We start from the raw sequence: 16,016 nt of genomic DNA on the forward strand, positions 1-16,016 counted from the left end.
ATACACTTGTAAACTTCATTGATATACTTGATAATGATTCACTTTACTAATATGCTAATATACTTTAATAATATATTGTTAATATATTCGATAATGATACACTGAGTTATATCATTCATATACTCAATAAAATTTGAAAAAAAAATAAAAATTACGTAAATATATCAACAAACTAATACATATAATATAAGTACATCACAACACTCATATACAAACAAAACCAACGTAAACAAATAAAAACTTTTAATTGAATTAGTTCATTAAATATATATTTTAATATTTTTAACTTTTTTATATCAATTTAAGTAGATTTATTATTCAAATATTGAGTGAATTAGTAGAGCTTTAGATAGAAAATATCATTAAAGATTAAAAAAAAAAACAAAAGTTCTAATTTTTTTAGAAAATGGATTGATACAAAAATACAAATAAAATAAGAGCTTGAAGGCCCAAATGAATATGTTGCGAAGTTCAAACTAAAGGCCTACAGATCGAAACCCTATCTTGTCGGACCGGAAGGAACAAAATCCAGGCCCGAAAATTTATCGTATAGATGGAATATGCGATTCACCTCCATTTTTACTTCACCCATCTCTCTAAATTCTCTTAAAATCATTTCCTTTGACGCAATTTCATCATCACACTACCTTCTCAAATTCATTCAATTCTTCCCCCTTTTTATTTTTTTTCTGTTAATTTTTTTGTACCGTCAATACTTCAATTTCATTTCGTGTTACAGTATTTCTCATTCTATTGCAGTACATACATTTTTCTTCTCGCCTTTTAATCTCCGGGTTTCGTTATCGTTTCGGGGTTTTCGATGTTTCTTCTGGGATAGAGTCAGTGTTAGGTTTTTTTTTCTTTCCCCCCACCCCCCCCCCCCCCTTTTTTCGAGCTATCTTTTGCTGATCGATCTGCGTTAAACGGATATGGGTGCCGACGGTGATTCCAGCGAGCACCGAGTTGATGCCGATGCTGAAGAAGGAGGAGTTAGTGTTACAGTTAACATTCGATGTTCTAATGGGTCGAAATTTTCCGTGACGACGAGTCTGGACTCTACAGTTGCAACATTCAAATCAATTCTTGCTCAGAATTGTGATATTCCAGCTGATCAGCAGCGCTTGATCTACAAGGGTCGCATCTTAAAGGACGATCAGACCTTAGTTAGTTATGGTATGTTCTTCATTTTTTGTCTTTTTGAGTTTTATTTGATATGAAATTGCTTAATCTAGAAGTATGTGGACTCAATTTTGGTGGGTAATTCTCGTGCTATTTTTTTTTTCATAATTGAGTTTTTCCCTCTAATTGGAAGGATATGTGAATGTGAAATTTTTGGGGTTGTTTTTTCAAGTTTTGGTTTTTATTTGTTCCTAAGGGATTCTCCTGATTGATTGGATTGTAATCGGCTTCTCCCTCATGTCGGCTCTGTCTTTGATTCTTTTCTTTTCCCCTTTGCCTCAAATGTTCCTTTTTTTTGGTACAAGGTTTGGCGTAAGCCAAGTATAGATCCTTTTACTGGGAATTTAATGGGAAATTCTTTATGTTCCTATTCTGTTGGGTCTGAGTACAGTTTAAAGGAATGTACTGAGTGTAGTGAAACAGCTGCAGCCGGTTATGTACTTCATTATCCTCACTGTTCTTGACTTTCCTAAGTCTTGTGCCTATTATTTTATTCTTTTTGAATTAAATATATATGACATAATTTGAGGTGCCTGCACACTCAAGTTATATTTGTTTATATTAAGCTAAAAATCTGTATGATTAGCTTATCAAGATATACATACAGTTCAAGCTTTCATTTTCTGTTTCATTCCTGATGCCGGAGTTTTAATGTTCATAGCGAATGTTGGCTGAGTTATATAATGTAGTCAATTCTTTATTATTTTGTGATTATTGTGAGACACATTGCGTTGATAAGTTGTGCTCATTATTTACCTTTTGTCTATAGCCTTTTGCAGTTTTGCAGATCCCTTGAACGTTGTTTGGTTAGCACTCTCACATTTTGTGCTGTATTTGGCATTGAGGACATGTTTTCTTCCTTGCGCATTTCTGTGACCTGAATTTGACTTTTTGTTTTGTATTGTTGGAGCCCCTAATTTTAGTTGAGCTCCCTTTTTGTATGCTCTAATCTTTCATTTTTTCTCAACAAAAGTAGTTTTGAAAAAAGAAAAAATTGACTTATCTTTTTTACCTCCTCTCAAGGTTTACAGGCAGATCACACTATTCACATGGTTCGTGGTTTTGCCCAAGCTTCATCAACACCTTCTGCACCTGCTTCTAACGTTAATACTAGAAGTTCTGACACTGCTCCTGGAGTCACAAGAGGCGTTGGTTCTAATGAGAGTGGTGCTTTTGGAAATGGTGGCCTTGGTGCGTCATTATTTCCTGGACTGGGTTTCAATCCTCTTGGTGGAGGTGGAGCTGGACTTCCTGAGTTTGAGCAAGTGCAACAACAGTTGACTCAGAATCCAAACATGATGAGGGAAATAATGAACATGCCTGCAATACAGAATTTGATGAATAACCCTGACTTGATGCGAACCTTAATTATGAGCAATCCTCAGATGCGGGATATTATTGACAGGAACCCAGAGCTTGCTCATATACTAAATGACCCTGGTATCCTTCGACAGACATTAGAGGCTGCAAGGAATCCTGAACTCATGAGAGAGATGATGAGAAACACTGACAGAGCAATGAGTAACATTGAATCTTCTCCCGAGGGATTTAACATGCTGAGGCGGATGTATGAAAATGTCCAGGAGCCATTTCTAAATGCAACAACAATGGCTGGAAATGCTGGAAATGATTTGAGTTCAAATCCATTTGCTGCTCTCTTGGCAAACCAAGGAGGTGCACAAGCGAGGAATGAGTCCAATAATTCTTCAACTACAGGATCAGAAACAACAGGAAATGCTGCTCCTAATACAAATCCACTTCCTAATCCCTGGGGTAATAATGCTAGTGGTAAAACATTGCCACTTATACCTTTTAAGACTAGTTAAATACAATTTTGTTTGCAATCCTAGTCTATTCCTCCCATTATTTTGCTAGAGCACGCCCACGTAACATTTTTTTCTTTTTGCATTCACATAAAATTATAATGGGAAATGATTTGATTTTGTCTACGCCTTGATATATTTTATATAAGATTTATAATTTTGTGTAGTTGTTACTGGAAGGTAGTCTGCTTGTCCGTACTCTGATTTCTTGGTTATCTACTTACTGAGTTTCTGTTATATTCTTTTTAATACAGTTTTTTACCTATGATATTATATTTCTATGCCCAAATTAAACGCACAACTCTTTCTTTCTTGAGTGCCCAAGCTCTTTTGGCTTATTCCATTGTAAATATGATTCTCATTCCATTCATTTGGGAATCCAACTTCCTCATTTCCTTCATCCCATTTACATGGTTCATCTCATCATTACTGAATGGTGGCATATTTCAATGGTAAACTTTAGGAGGAACTCAGACCACAACCACACAGCCAACTCCAGCTGGTGATACAAGGGCTCCTGGTATTGGGGGTTTAGGAGGGGCTGGTCGTACAAATGTAGATCGTTTTGCTGGTGCTGTGCCAGACCCAGCTCAGTTGAATCAGTTTCTGCAAAACCCAGCTATTTCACAGATGATGCAGAGTCTGCTCTCCAATCCTCAGTATATGAATCAAGTGCTGTACTTATATGATAACAATTCCTGCTAAATTAGTTGTAATGCCATTTGAAAGGTTTGTGATTCCCACATTCTTTGATTTGAACTGTAGATCCTCAATCTCAACCCACAGCTACGAAGTATGGTTGATATGAATCCTCAATTAAGAGAGATGATGCAAAATCCAGAGTTTGTTCGCCAGTTAACTAATCCTGAGATGATGCAGGTAACTTCTCATACATCCCCCATCCCAATGCACCCAGAAGAGAAAGAAAAAGACGTTGAGAGAATGTTTCGAATCAATTGCTGTTCGTTGTAATGTGATGATGGTTCTAATAGCTTAATTATATCATTACCAAATTTTTGTTCTATATTAAATACATCTATAACTTTCTTGGTCCATTTCTGTATTTTCTGCTTGCAGCAAATGCTATCAATTCAGCAGACCCTCCTCTCTACCTTAAATCGACAGCCATCATCTCAGTGAGTCTAAATTCCTCTCTTAAATGGAAATTATTGTGCACCTTTATAGCCCGAATACTAGGCAGTTTGAAACCTGGTCAGGATCACGTTTATATAGTATGTTAGAGACTCATCATCATATGTCAAAACTGTTTTTCTTCCTTGTATAATCAAACATCATCCAGAATGAATTCTGTTGCCCAGTAACTGTTTGTTAGTTTACTAGTTTAATGGAGTTTGACAAGGTATTATTTTTGTACAATTAATCCTCTTGAATTATAGCAGATTTCGTTCATTATTCACACTGATTTTTCACTTTTATGTTCTACAGAGATGCTGCTCAAACAGGTGCTGCAGCAGGTATATTGATTGATAATTTCTTCATGTGACGTTTCTAATTTTCTTTTTACATAACCAATGTTTCTAAGTCACATAAGTTATAGGTGTCCCTAACACTGCTGGATTGGAGATGTTAATGAACCTGTTTGGTGGACTCGGTGCTGGCGGTTTGGCTCCTCCACACAATCCCAATGGTTCGATATCTGCTTGCTACATTATTCTCTTTTCATTAATGCAGCCCGCCCTCCTATTTCTCCCTCATACTTAAAAGATCAAATGAACTTTCCTATGCAGTACCCCCAGAAGAACTGTACGCAACTCAACTTTCACAGCTCCAAGAGATGGGTTTCTTCGACACTCAAGAGAACATCAGAGCTCTACGTGCTACTTCCGGGAACGTCCATGCTGCTGTGGAGCGACTGCTGGGAAATCTTGGGCAGTAAAATTGATAAATTACCTACTTTTCTTCTTTTAAAAAATTTAATTGGGATTTGTGATGCAGACATGTACTAGTGAAACTATAGATCTACAGACACAAACAGCTGCACATGGCAGAGACATTACAGGTTATGTTTGGAATCTGAATAATTGAAAGTTCTTCCCCATGAGATAGAGATATATATAGATTTGTGGATATGTTATGGATATTACTATATCAAATTTGCTGCTCCCTTCCCCAATTTCATCATCCATCCCTCCGGAAAGACTTGTAAATACATTTTAAATGTTTGATCAGCAGCAGTCGTTAAATTCTTATCTTTTTTCTTCAAATTCTTATCTTTTTTTCCTTCTTTTTTGGAAAACATGTTTATGCTGATTTGTGTTGTCTTTTGTCTCTCTAATTCTTTGATGAAATTGGTGAGTTTGAGAGTGTTGGATTTTGGTATTATTGCTCTCATCTTCTTGTGTAATTAATGGACAGAATCTCCCATTTCTGTTTTTATTCCTGAGTTTAATTTGTGTAATCTTCAAATTCCTATTTGTGTTTGTTAAAAAAGGGAAGTTCATGATTCTTCTACCAGTTGATTTATAAAGATTCAAAGATCATTTGTGAACTTTTTCAAGTTATTTCACTACTTCTGTAAGCTGATTTTGCTAATTTTCATTGGAAGAAAGATGTAATATTTGTGTTTAAATCAGGTTTTAAATTTAAATTGTTATTTTGGAACCATATTTTCTTTTACTCCTTTTTTTTTTTAATTAAAATTTTAGGCATAAAATTTGATTCCATATGTGAGAGATCAAATAATTCTTTTTTAAACAAATTCCACTATAATAAGGATTTATTAGGTAACAAATAAAACATTAACACAAATATACTAATTAGCTACTAACTCTCTTTATTGGACATTTACGTATGGTGATTGTGATTCCCTCAATTTTGTAATTTATTTTAATTGTTATATGTTAAGTTAAAAGTTTATTAGTCTCATTGTTTGTTGACATAACATTTTTTTTAGAAAAGATTACTCGCGTATTTAATAAAAGTATTTTTAATTTACGAGTGTAAATAATTTGTCAATTTATTTTTTACTTTTTAACAATTTTTTAAAATAAAAATCAAATTTATATAAGTTCGTTGATTTCAAAATACTAATTTGTATTAGTTTAGTTCTTATGTTTTTAATTGAAAGTTTGATATCGTTAAAAAATTTAAAGACTTGATTATTACAAAGTTAAAAGAATAGGCTTTAAAATCGTTTAAAACCAAAATTAGTCTATTAAATATTAAATAGAATTAAAAATAAAAAATGGTTACTTCTAAAAGAAATGAAACATGTGAATTAAATATGAATAAAAAATAAAAAAATTGTGTACACCAATATATACTTTTGTCAATTAAAAACAAACGTAATGTGAAGAAATTTGTGTGTTGATCATTGATTTCCAATTAAGATAAGATGGTAATGAAAAACCACTAAGAACAGATATGTGTATATATACCTTTACTTTCTCAATTAAATAGGGCTCAGATCTTTCCTCTCATCAAACAAGCTGTCTTAAATTGTAGTCTAAGGTGTTGACATTTCAATCAATTTCCATAACTTTCATTGACATCTTAATCAATATTTTTAATTCATCATACATAAATCCATAAGTTTGGGTCTCTTCAAATTTAAATTGGATTTCACATCTTACATTTCATTTTAGTTCTAATACACATGATAATTGATATTTCCATTGACAATTTCACAAAGCTAAAGAATTAAACAACTATTTTATTTTGTTTCTAAAAATGTCTATAGATATACATCAACTCGACTTTGTGATGTTTTAGACAATATGTAATGTAGAAAAATCAAAACTTGAATGATTTGAAAGTTGTTAGTGTTACCACTATTCGAATTCAATATATTTTGGATATATTTTGAATTGGAATTGGAATATTCTAAGAAAGAAAAAGAAATCAATGGAAATAATAGAAAAAAAAAGCGTAAAAATAATTGAAAAAACAGATCCTCAAACAAACTATGTTTTTTTTTCTTTGTGAACTCAAAGATTTCACTTTTGTGCAAAATTGAAGAAAGAAATTGACGGAGGGAGAGCAATTTCCTCGTGCCGCCGTCGCAAGTCGTTGCACCGCCGCTTGCCGGCGAGATCATAATTCATATCTTCCATCTCCTCCTCTCTCTACGCTGTTCCGAACCTTCAAATGATGAATCCAAGAAAATTCTTTCCGATCCTAACGTCGACCACAAAGATTTCGCCGTGAAAAGCTACGCCGATTTGAAGAATCGACCTACCGTTCAAGGAACGCCGGCGACCGGCCGCAACGGTGGATGATGTGCGTCATTCTGACCGAGAGTGACGAAGATCGCTAGCTCGAGCTTTGATGGTGAAAGGGATTGATATAAAGAGACGACAAGGATAGAGGCGTATTGGAATTTGGAGGATAGCAATTTACAAAATTTTCTTCCCCTCCGTTGTAGTGGGACGCTGACGGGACGCACGGGACTCCGAAGTCACGTGCCTTCCCCGTGCTTCTGCTGCACAGTTCTCTAGGGTTTATTCCTGATTCGGGTAAGGGAATTCCTCTCTTTCGTCTCTGTGACCAATCAGTTTTGATGAAGCTCTACGGCGTCGTTTATTGACTATTCTGTGGTTCTGTTTGCTTCTTGATTCTAATGGCGATTTCTTTGATTTTTTCTTTATTTTCTACATCTTTTTTTTTTCTTTTTTTGGTGGGGAGTAGCTGCTATCATCTCCATTTCCGTTAATGTTTGAATGATTTTATGATTATATTCAAAGTTTGATTCGTGATTCCCGCTTCACTTCAAAATTTATCAGTATCTCATTAGTACTTTTGAAACTTTGGTTTCCATATACTCTTCTTGCCTTTCTTCCATTTGGGTTTGCGGAGTTTACACAGTTTCCTTCTTCGTCGAGGTTAGTTGTGGCATCGGTACCCTTTTGGCTATAAGGTGCAATGAGCACAAATTTGTACCAGGTCATTACCACCGAATTTAACTTATTCATTAGCTTCAATCCTTCCCTGTTTCATCGGAGTAGCTAAGGCAAATGAAGCCTTTTCTCAAAATAAGTAGTATTTTTGAAATTTACCCTTGATGAATCTATGTGTCGTACCAAATTCGATTTCTTTTCTAAGAAACAAAAACTTCATTGTCAAAGGGGTGGTAAAAAAGGAGGAGGAGGTGAGATATTCTCACTCACCAAAGGATTACGAAAAACTTCTCAGCTAGTGAATAATTGAGCTATGCTATAATTTCTAGACAAATTAGAAAAAGTTGATCAAGTGGAAGGAAAATGTTTAGCAAGATCCCAGAGGTTATCCCTGTTAGATTTTTTTTTTTATCATGAAAGACATCCTGTATTTGTGGAGTTGCGATTTAGCTATGAAGTTGGTTCTTAAAATGCTTCGAGTTTTGTTTAGAATTGCAACAATTTAAGCCCAAAACTGGATAGACCTTGTGATGTAAAATTCGGTTCATTCTTCTAAAGCATTAAAAATTTCTTACATGTTTCTGTGTTTTTTTAAAGAGGAAAAGATAGATGTGGTACCTTCTTCTTAATCAATGATTAAATGAAGATGTTTGGTTGTGCGTATTAATAACATTGTGTGAGGATTTCAACAGGTTTAATGTTTTACTTCTTTCTTCCAGTTGAATAAGGTAATTGAGACTGTGGACTGAGGCTGTCAAGTGAAGATATTGACTTGTTTCAACATATCAATGACCTACACACCTCCAACATGGGCGACATTAGCTGCTGCTGCATTTGTTATTCTGACTCTTGTCCTTTCACTGTATCTGTTGTTCGAGCACCTCTCTGCATATAAGAATCCGGAGGTTCTATTCGTCCATGCACATGCTTCCTTGTCCTGTAATTTTTCTGATTTCCTTTCAAATAGTATAATTATTCCCGGTTATCATCTCTCAGGAGCAAAAGTTTTTGATTGGTGTTATCCTGATGGTCCCAACTTATGGTGTAGAATCAGTAAGTTCTTAACTGAATGCTTCCTGTTATGACTAAGCAAATACTTGAGATAAATTTCTTGTTTACATTCTTTCTATCACCTTATTGAGTGCTAGCAATCTGACCCACCCTCAAAGTTTTATGGTTGAAATAGCCAAAAGTTCCCATATCCAACTTAACTATTTGTTCTTCCCTGCATGGTGTATATCATAGTAACCGTATTTTAATTCAGAGTTCATCGTGGAAGGAGAATATTGACTAGAGCAGTTGAAAAATGTGTTCTTAAGGATGCATTACATATATTTGCAGTCTATGACTATGAAAAAATGCAACCTTGTCAATTCAAGATTTAATTGATTTTTAGACTTATAATCAACATGATATTTTCTGCTGGTAATGGGTAATATTTTTAAACTTTGGCAAGAGATATTTTGTTTGACTTATCAGAATTTATGATAATAGAATATAATTTTCCCTCTGTATCGAATTTGTCTGTTCTCTCTGTTTTGTATGCAACAGATATCTTTTGTGCAAATTTGCACCTTCTCCTTTTCTCTTACTTTGTTTACTGTGAACAGTTTGTATCATTGGTGTACCCATCAATAAGTGTTTATCTTGAGATACTACGCGATTGCTATGAATCCTTCGCAATGTACTGCTTTGGACGATACCTGGTTGCTTGCTTGGGTACGTTCTTTAGAAAAGATTTCTGAAAGTGTTGTTGGATTATGATAGAGGATATGAGTTTTAATTTTGCAGGAGTCTGAAATTAGTTTTCAGACTGAATTTGCTATTTGCCAATCATTTTATCTGTTTGCCTGCAAAGTTCTAAAATTTTCTTGCAGTTTCACATAGACCGAGTCATCTACTGACCCCTTTATTATTGATTAACTTTCTTGTGATTATACTAGGCGGAGAAGAAGGAACTATTGCATTTTTAGAGAGAGAAGGACGTTCAAATACTAAGACGCCTTTATTAGAACATAGCTCAGAAAAGGGAACCATCAAACATGTTTTCCCTATGAACCTTTTCTTAAAGCCGTGGAAAATTGGTGGATGGGTTTACCATGTTATCAAAATTGGAATCGTCCAATATGTATGCTTGCCACTGACCATGAATGGTTCGTTATCTAATGCCTTTTTAATATGATTAAAGAAGACTAACGATTTTCTTTATGGCAGATGATGATAAAGTCCCTCACTTCTATTTTAGCTGTAGTTCTTGAGAACTTTGGTGTTTATTGTGAAGGAGACTTTAATTTCAAATGCGGGTAAACCAAAAGTTTCAAGTACTCTGTCATTGCTTACTCTCTGTCATAGTGGACTAACTTTATGTCAAATGTTGATTTGTTTTATGTCATGTGATGGATTTTCTTTGATTTTGAATTTTACATGGTATTGGATGATTCCTCATGTACATTTTTACGCACTTTGAATTGTGTATGTTCTTACCTTTTCACGTCCTTGATTTGATCCATCTGTCAATCTTATGTGTGGGTCTGTGGAATTTATTGCTATTGATTTGTCATGTTGGCATATCTTTCTTTGTCATATTTCATGTTGAAGGTTCTTTACTTCTCTCTCTCTCTCTCTTTCCTGTTAGTTTCTATTTTGTTTGTTTCTAGACGGGTTTTGTTTTTGATTTAGCTGAATTAAATCTCAACTAATGAATAAGGTCCATGTGGTTGTCTGAAAATTTGGTTCAGTTTGCTCCATTTGCTCCCTCTCATTATTTTACTTATCAAATACTTCTAGTTGGGGAGTGTGTTAGATACCTAGATTAGTATACATGGGTTTATCTTGTATAAGGGTAATATTATTAGTATAGGGTTAGGGCTGTAAGGGTAGTTGGGTACTTGGGAAGTTACTAGTAGTTATTGTGTAAGTGTGGCTACTAGTAGTTATTGTGTAATGTGGTTACTAGGGTGGTTACATCTTGTTATAAATGGAGGGAGGGTAAGTGAGAGAGGGAGATTATTTTGTTGAGTGATTTAGGGCTTAGGGAGGTTCCAAGTGCTTTATACTTGGGTTTATCTTGTATTTTCTTATAGTTCATTATAATAAATTAAGATCTTGTTCTTGTTAGCAAGTGTTCTAACAGAGTGCTTAATTAGATAACTGTAACTGCATCTGTCTGACTATTATTGCTTTAAAAAATAACTGGAAATGTTGGAGGTTTTACAGCTGAAATTTTTGGTTGATGGTTTTAACACTTCTTTTGTAGGTATCCTTATATGGCAGTGGTTTTAAATTTCAGTCAAACATGGGCACTGTACTGCCTGATTCAGTTCTATACAGTTACAAAGGATGAATTGGTACATATAAAGCCCTTGGCCAAATTTTTGATGTTTAAATCTATAGTATTTTTGACTTGGTGGCAAGGTGTTGGAATTGCTCTCCTATCTGCCTTCGATTTGTTCAGGAGTCCTGTAGCCCAAGGGTTACAGTTTAAGTCAAGTGTCCAAGATTTCATCATTTGTATAGAGGTAGCCATTTCTTCCTCCTGCATCCTCTTCTTTATTTATTATTTTTTAAATTGTTTCAAATCTAATCTATGATTGGTGATGCCATTGATCATGCAACTTGTGACAGACTTAGCCAATAATGTCCAACTCTTTTTCAAAAGTCATTTTACCCTTTAATGTAGTTCCCTTTCTCTTAGATGGATAAGAGTAGATGACAAGTAGAAAAGTTTATTCTACTTCTGTTATGCCTAAATTCTGTACTTGAGTGTTGAAATTTGATGCAGGAACCAATAGGATAGTTGAGGTTCATTTACTTTTATACATATGATGGTATATAGAGACCTTTTCAGGGTTATCTGATTGAGCTTGTGCGTTGAGTCAGAAGAATTGTGAAGATGGTGATGCTATATTGGCGATTGGCATCATGCATGCAGTTAATTATTTCCTGATTTCTATGTATTTGTTAAAGCAACCTTTTGTGTTAGAATTTGAATGAAATAAGTTTTTTTTTTTCCATTTCCTTTTACATTTTGTCTGCTGTGCTAACGACTTCATCTGAAGAATCAAATAGTTGTGAACGTTCTTTATTTATCGCATTTAATAGAACACTATATTGTCTCTTATGTTTCTCATTCTTGTTTTATGAAATATCCCTTTTCCTTACATGGCAACTGTCTCATTTCCGTGCTTTCAAGAACGCAGCTTGGAGTGATTAATTGTAGTTAAAACTGGTTTTTGTCAGTAAGAAACTAAAAGATGTATTCTTCTATTGATTCATCTTCTTCTTTTACCCATTCCAAAAGTTCCATCTGATTATTGGTGTTTATTTCAGAAAACTGAATTTTAACACATCTATAAATTCATCCAGCACAGATGGCCATTGCTTCAGTGATTCACTTGTATGTATTTACTGCAAAACCCTATGAACTTATGGGGGACCGTTATCCTGGAAGTGTTTCTGTTCTTGGCGATTATGCATCCGTTGACTGTCCTTTAGATCCAGATGAGGTCCGGGATAGCGAGCGTCCTACAAAGTTACGCCTACCCCAACCTGACCTTGAAGACCAAGACCCCAAAATGGGAATGACAATCAAAGAGAGTGTTCGAGATGTTTTTGTTGGTGGTGGGGGCTATGTAAGTTATCCTCTTCACTGTAAATATTACATTCTTGACTTATCTAATTGATTGGAATTAATGTCCTCTGGTGTTTTTTGCTTCTTAAGGTAACTTGGCACAATAGTTTGGCATTGAATACTACATACATACAAACAAAAACTATATATATGTACGTGTGTACATATACTCTCATGGGAAAGTAGAAAACATTGGAAACTATCTTAAAGTAAGCACTATGGAACGTACATTTGCTCTTTTTCCATTAACCAAAATAAACTATTTTTAGCGGGCCAAAGTTCCTTTGGAAGACAATTGAGTGTTCTTACACGAAAAGATTGAGTTTGTTTACTTTTGAAAATAAACATATTAGGGTTCTTTTTTCTGTGTTCTTATACTTCTTTAGTAACTCCAGTAATTTCTACGACCTGAAATGACTTTTTGAACTTGCTTACAGATTGTTAGCGACCTGAAATTCACAGTACACCAAGCAGTCGAACCTATGGAAAAAGGAATAACAAAGTTCAACGAAAAACTACAGAAGCTCTCCCAAAACATTAAGAAACGTGACAAGGATAAAAGAAGAACCAAGGATGACAGTTGTATCACATCGCCCACACGAAAACTCATTCGAGGAATCGATGACCCCCTTTTGAATGGGAGCTTTAGTGATAGTGGGGTTGTAAGAGAAAAGAAGAACCGTCGTAAATCAGGTTATATAAGTGCAGAAAGTGGTGGAGAAAGCAGCAGTGATTACGGTTATGGCAAGTACCAAGTTGGGGGCCGCCGGTGGATCACCAAAGACTAGTAAAGAATAGGTAACTGCTGTTTATAATCAAATCAAGAGAAAAAAAGAGGGGTGGGGTTGTGGTTCACTTATCAAGTGGAGTCCTAATAGACGAGAGATGTGTATTGAGTTGTTGCATATGCCTGAATTTGTGAAGCCTCTTCAAATGAATGTTGTGTGGCGTAGCAATCAAGGGAAGATTCCAATAGAAAACTCCTGCTATGATGATGTGTGCAACCAAATGCTAAGGTAAAGCCTTTTTTGGTGCGAAGAGGATTTAAATGGACTCTATGATGAGGTTAGTGTATCATGATTACAAACTATGTATGGCCTTATTTCTATTCATGTAAATAGATGGATATGAAATATCAGAATTGGGATATTTTGCATAATTTATTTGTGGGGGGTGGACATAAATATATAAATATATATATAAATATTTATATATATATATTAGTACAGAGATTTGTTATAATCTTGTCGATTAAATGTTCTTAATATTATTTAAGATTAGTTTGCTCGTTGATTCATGCAGTGAAGGAAGTTTAAAGTTACAAAGCTGCATTATTTTCATTGGAATCATCGATGTGAATTAATGCTACCGGAGGAGACTGATTATCTCATAGGGTTTGATTATAAACAAGAAGAGTTTATATTATATTCTATGCAGAAAATAGATAGATCACTTACGTTTAGTTTAGTTTTGTTTATGCGGTAGTATTGTATAACTTAGATGGAAAATGGATGAAATAATCATTATGAGTTTGATGAGATAAGATAATCCTCCTAACCAAGAGGTCGTCATGATTTCAATCCAGGGTGGTCATCTACTTATAAATTAATTTCATATCGAGTTTTTTCATTACTCAATTGTTGTAAAATTAGACAGGTTGTTCCATGAAATAAGCTGGATGGTCACTCATGGATAGAAAGAAACAAAAAATGATATGAATGAAACACTCCTAAATAAACCAAAATGTTTATAAATATAGTAAAATATCACATTAGTCGTAAATGATCTAGAATATTTATAAATATAGCAAAATATCACATTTTATAGTTAGACTGTTATTGTTCTAAATGATCTAGCACGTTTACAAATATAGTAAAATATAACATTTGGTTAGATTGACAACCCGAATAATCCAAATAGTAAGGATGTACAAAAAATAGTTGAAAATTGAACCGATTGCCAAATCGAACCGCAACTGAAACAAAACCGAATGCATGTAGTTCGATTTGGTTTGTGTTAAATTGAAACCGTTCCTTATATGGTTCGGTTCAGTTTAAGACATTAAGCCGATTCTTATCAAATCGAACCACTTTATTTTTAAATAATATATAAGCATAACTTACTTAGTGTAGACGATATTGGAAATGGAACTCAAACGACATAGAGAGACGAAGACGACACCCTCCAACAAGCAAACCCTTATTTTCATTCTTACAAATTATTTTCATTCTAAAAGTTGGAAAATCATGTTTCCAATTCTTATATTGATTTAAAATTTTGTATATTGTAGCGGTTAGGCAGAATGTCGACAATGTTTAAAACTTTTAGGTCTTGTATATAATTATTCTACAAGTTAATTTAATCTATGTTTGTAACTTTGTAGGACTTTTATTTATGTATAATGTTCATAAAGGATTTCGATTATAATATTTATGCATAAGCAATATGGTTTCGATTTTGACACAGATGAGCCGAACTTTCAGGTGAGATTTTTATTGTAATTTGTGGTTCAGTGTGGTTTCAGCTTTAAATCGAACCAAACCGAACTGTGAACATCTTTACCAAATAGTATTTCCAATCCAACCAAACCCTTAAAATATGGGTCGAGTTGGGTTGTCGGATTGAGAAAGAGATGGTAAACGTCAAAGGCTCTAAAGGAGACAGTGAATGCTGAAAATGAAAGGCTGAGACGAGAGAGGGGGTGGAGGGGAGGACGAGTTCGAGAGATGAGTTGTAGCATGAAGATTGAAGTTGAATGAAGTGAGGATGAGACGTAAGTCTGTGATCTACTTTTTTCATTTATTAAATTAAAAATATAAATATAAACATATAATATATATATATATGTATACATATACATACACACACATATATATAACTCCGACCTGAAAACCCAAGCTAACTTGGAAAAGAAAAGACCCTACTCAATCCTTATAATATGAGTTGGGTAGTATGGGTTATTGGAATTATTAGGTTACTCTTACACCCCGACAATATATATATACAAACAATAGTTTAAAGCAAGTAGATAATGATATTTTGCTATATTTTCAGTAATTTTATCATTTAAAATAATTTTTTGTCTAAGAATTTGAATGTTTATTCAAGAAAGATGAAAAATGAAATTGTAACAAAGCAAATGTAACTTTTAAAAGACTAAATAGTTATCAAAAGAATACCTTTGAATACGAACAAATAGAACCTCATATCTTGTACAAATGTTTGTAAGCTTCTCCGTTTGGTTATCAAATCGAGTAAAACGAGTGTGAAACTTCAAATAGTGGTGTTGAAATGATAGAACCTCACATGAATTCTATCACTCACCATAGGTTAAATTATTAAAAATAACTCTTGGAAATATGAGATGGTTTTTGTGATTACATTTCAAGTTTAAAAGTTTCATTTTTAACTATTTACTTCTCAAAGGCTTCTTGGTCCAAAATAGTTTGAAAGGTTTGTAGAGAGTCAGCAAACATAAACATACAATAGATAAGAAATTGGCAACGTGAAGTTAAGAATAAGAAAAAA

General features: G+C 34.0%; 2 protein-coding genes across 12 annotated transcripts; both read left to right on the forward strand.

Annotated features, from left to right (window-relative positions):
- Positions 1–485: 485 nt before the first annotated feature.
- On the forward strand, positions 486–5,227 carry LOC103490215 (ubiquitin domain-containing protein DSK2a-like). 2 transcript variants are annotated; one of them, XM_008449630.3, is made up of 8 exons: positions 486–1,173; positions 2,203–2,952; positions 3,466–3,674; positions 3,768–3,881; positions 4,080–4,138; positions 4,449–4,477; positions 4,561–4,650; positions 4,751–5,227. In XM_008449630.3, the coding sequence occupies exons 1-8, from the start codon at positions 930–932 to the stop codon at positions 4,897–4,899; spliced, it is 1,644 nt and encodes a 547-aa protein (XP_008447852.2). In that variant the 5' UTR covers positions 486–929; the 3' UTR covers positions 4,900–5,227. The 2 variants fall into 2 exon arrangements, with proteins under 2 accessions (XP_008447852.2, XP_016900483.2); XM_017044994.2 differs by having other exon boundaries at positions 625–1,173; positions 2,203–2,967.
- A 1,574-nt stretch (positions 5,228–6,801) lies between these two features.
- LOC103490216 (protein LAZ1) lies at positions 6,802–14,120 on the forward strand. 10 transcript variants are annotated; one of them, XR_001762758.2, is made up of 10 exons: positions 6,802–7,477; positions 8,578–8,763; positions 8,855–8,911; positions 9,469–9,577; positions 9,802–9,986; positions 10,073–10,161; positions 11,115–11,376; positions 12,229–12,489; positions 12,926–13,553; positions 13,791–14,120. XR_001762758.2 is itself a non-coding variant. In XM_008449638.3 (10 exons), exons 2-9 carry the CDS (start codon positions 8,647–8,649, stop codon positions 12,672–12,674), a joined length of 1,176 nt encoding a protein of 391 aa, XP_008447860.1. In that variant the 5' UTR covers positions 6,802–7,477; positions 8,578–8,646; the 3' UTR covers positions 12,675–12,697; positions 12,926–13,073. The 10 variants fall into 10 exon arrangements, 7 of the variants coding, with proteins under 7 accessions (XP_008447860.1, XP_050945908.1, XP_008447853.1 ...); XR_001762759.2 differs by having other exon boundaries at positions 12,926–13,504; XM_008449638.3 differs by lacking the exon at positions 13,791–14,120 and adding an exon at positions 12,579–12,697 and having other exon boundaries at positions 12,926–13,073.
- The last annotated feature ends 1,896 nt before the right edge of the window (positions 14,121–16,016 follow it).

Source organism: Cucumis melo, chromosome 1 (assembly GCF_025177605.1).
Source record: "Cucumis melo cultivar AY chromosome 1, USDA_Cmelo_AY_1.0, whole genome shotgun sequence".
Lineage (NCBI taxonomy): Eukaryota > Viridiplantae > Streptophyta > Magnoliopsida > Cucurbitales > Cucurbitaceae > Cucumis > Cucumis melo.

What these genes read in the sequence shown, in the direction of transcription:
- LOC103490215 (XM_017044994.2), top strand. Translation starts at nt 930, where the DNA reads ATGGGTGCCGACGGTGATTCCAGCGAGCACCGAGTTGATGCCGATGCT. An exon ending in CTAATCCTGAGATGATGCAG is followed by an intron (nt 3,882 to 4,079) that starts GTAACTTCTCAT and finishes TTCTGCTTGCAG; the next exon opens with CAAATGCTATCAATTCAGCA. An exon ending in TCAAACAGGTGCTGCAGCAG is followed by an intron (nt 4,478 to 4,560) that starts GTATATTGATTG and finishes CATAAGTTATAG; the next exon opens with GTGTCCCTAACACTGCTGGA.
- LOC103490216 (XM_051089951.1), top strand. Translation starts at nt 8,647, where the DNA reads ATGACCTACACACCTCCAACATGGGCGACATTAGCTGCTGCTGCATTT. An exon ending in CAACTTATGGTGTAGAATCA is followed by an intron (nt 8,912 to 9,468) that starts GTAAGTTCTTAA and finishes TACTGTGAACAG; the next exon opens with TTTGTATCATTGGTGTACCC. An exon ending in ATACCTGGTTGCTTGCTTGG is followed by an intron (nt 9,578 to 9,801) that starts GTACGTTCTTTA and finishes TGATTATACTAG; the next exon opens with GCGGAGAAGAAGGAACTATT.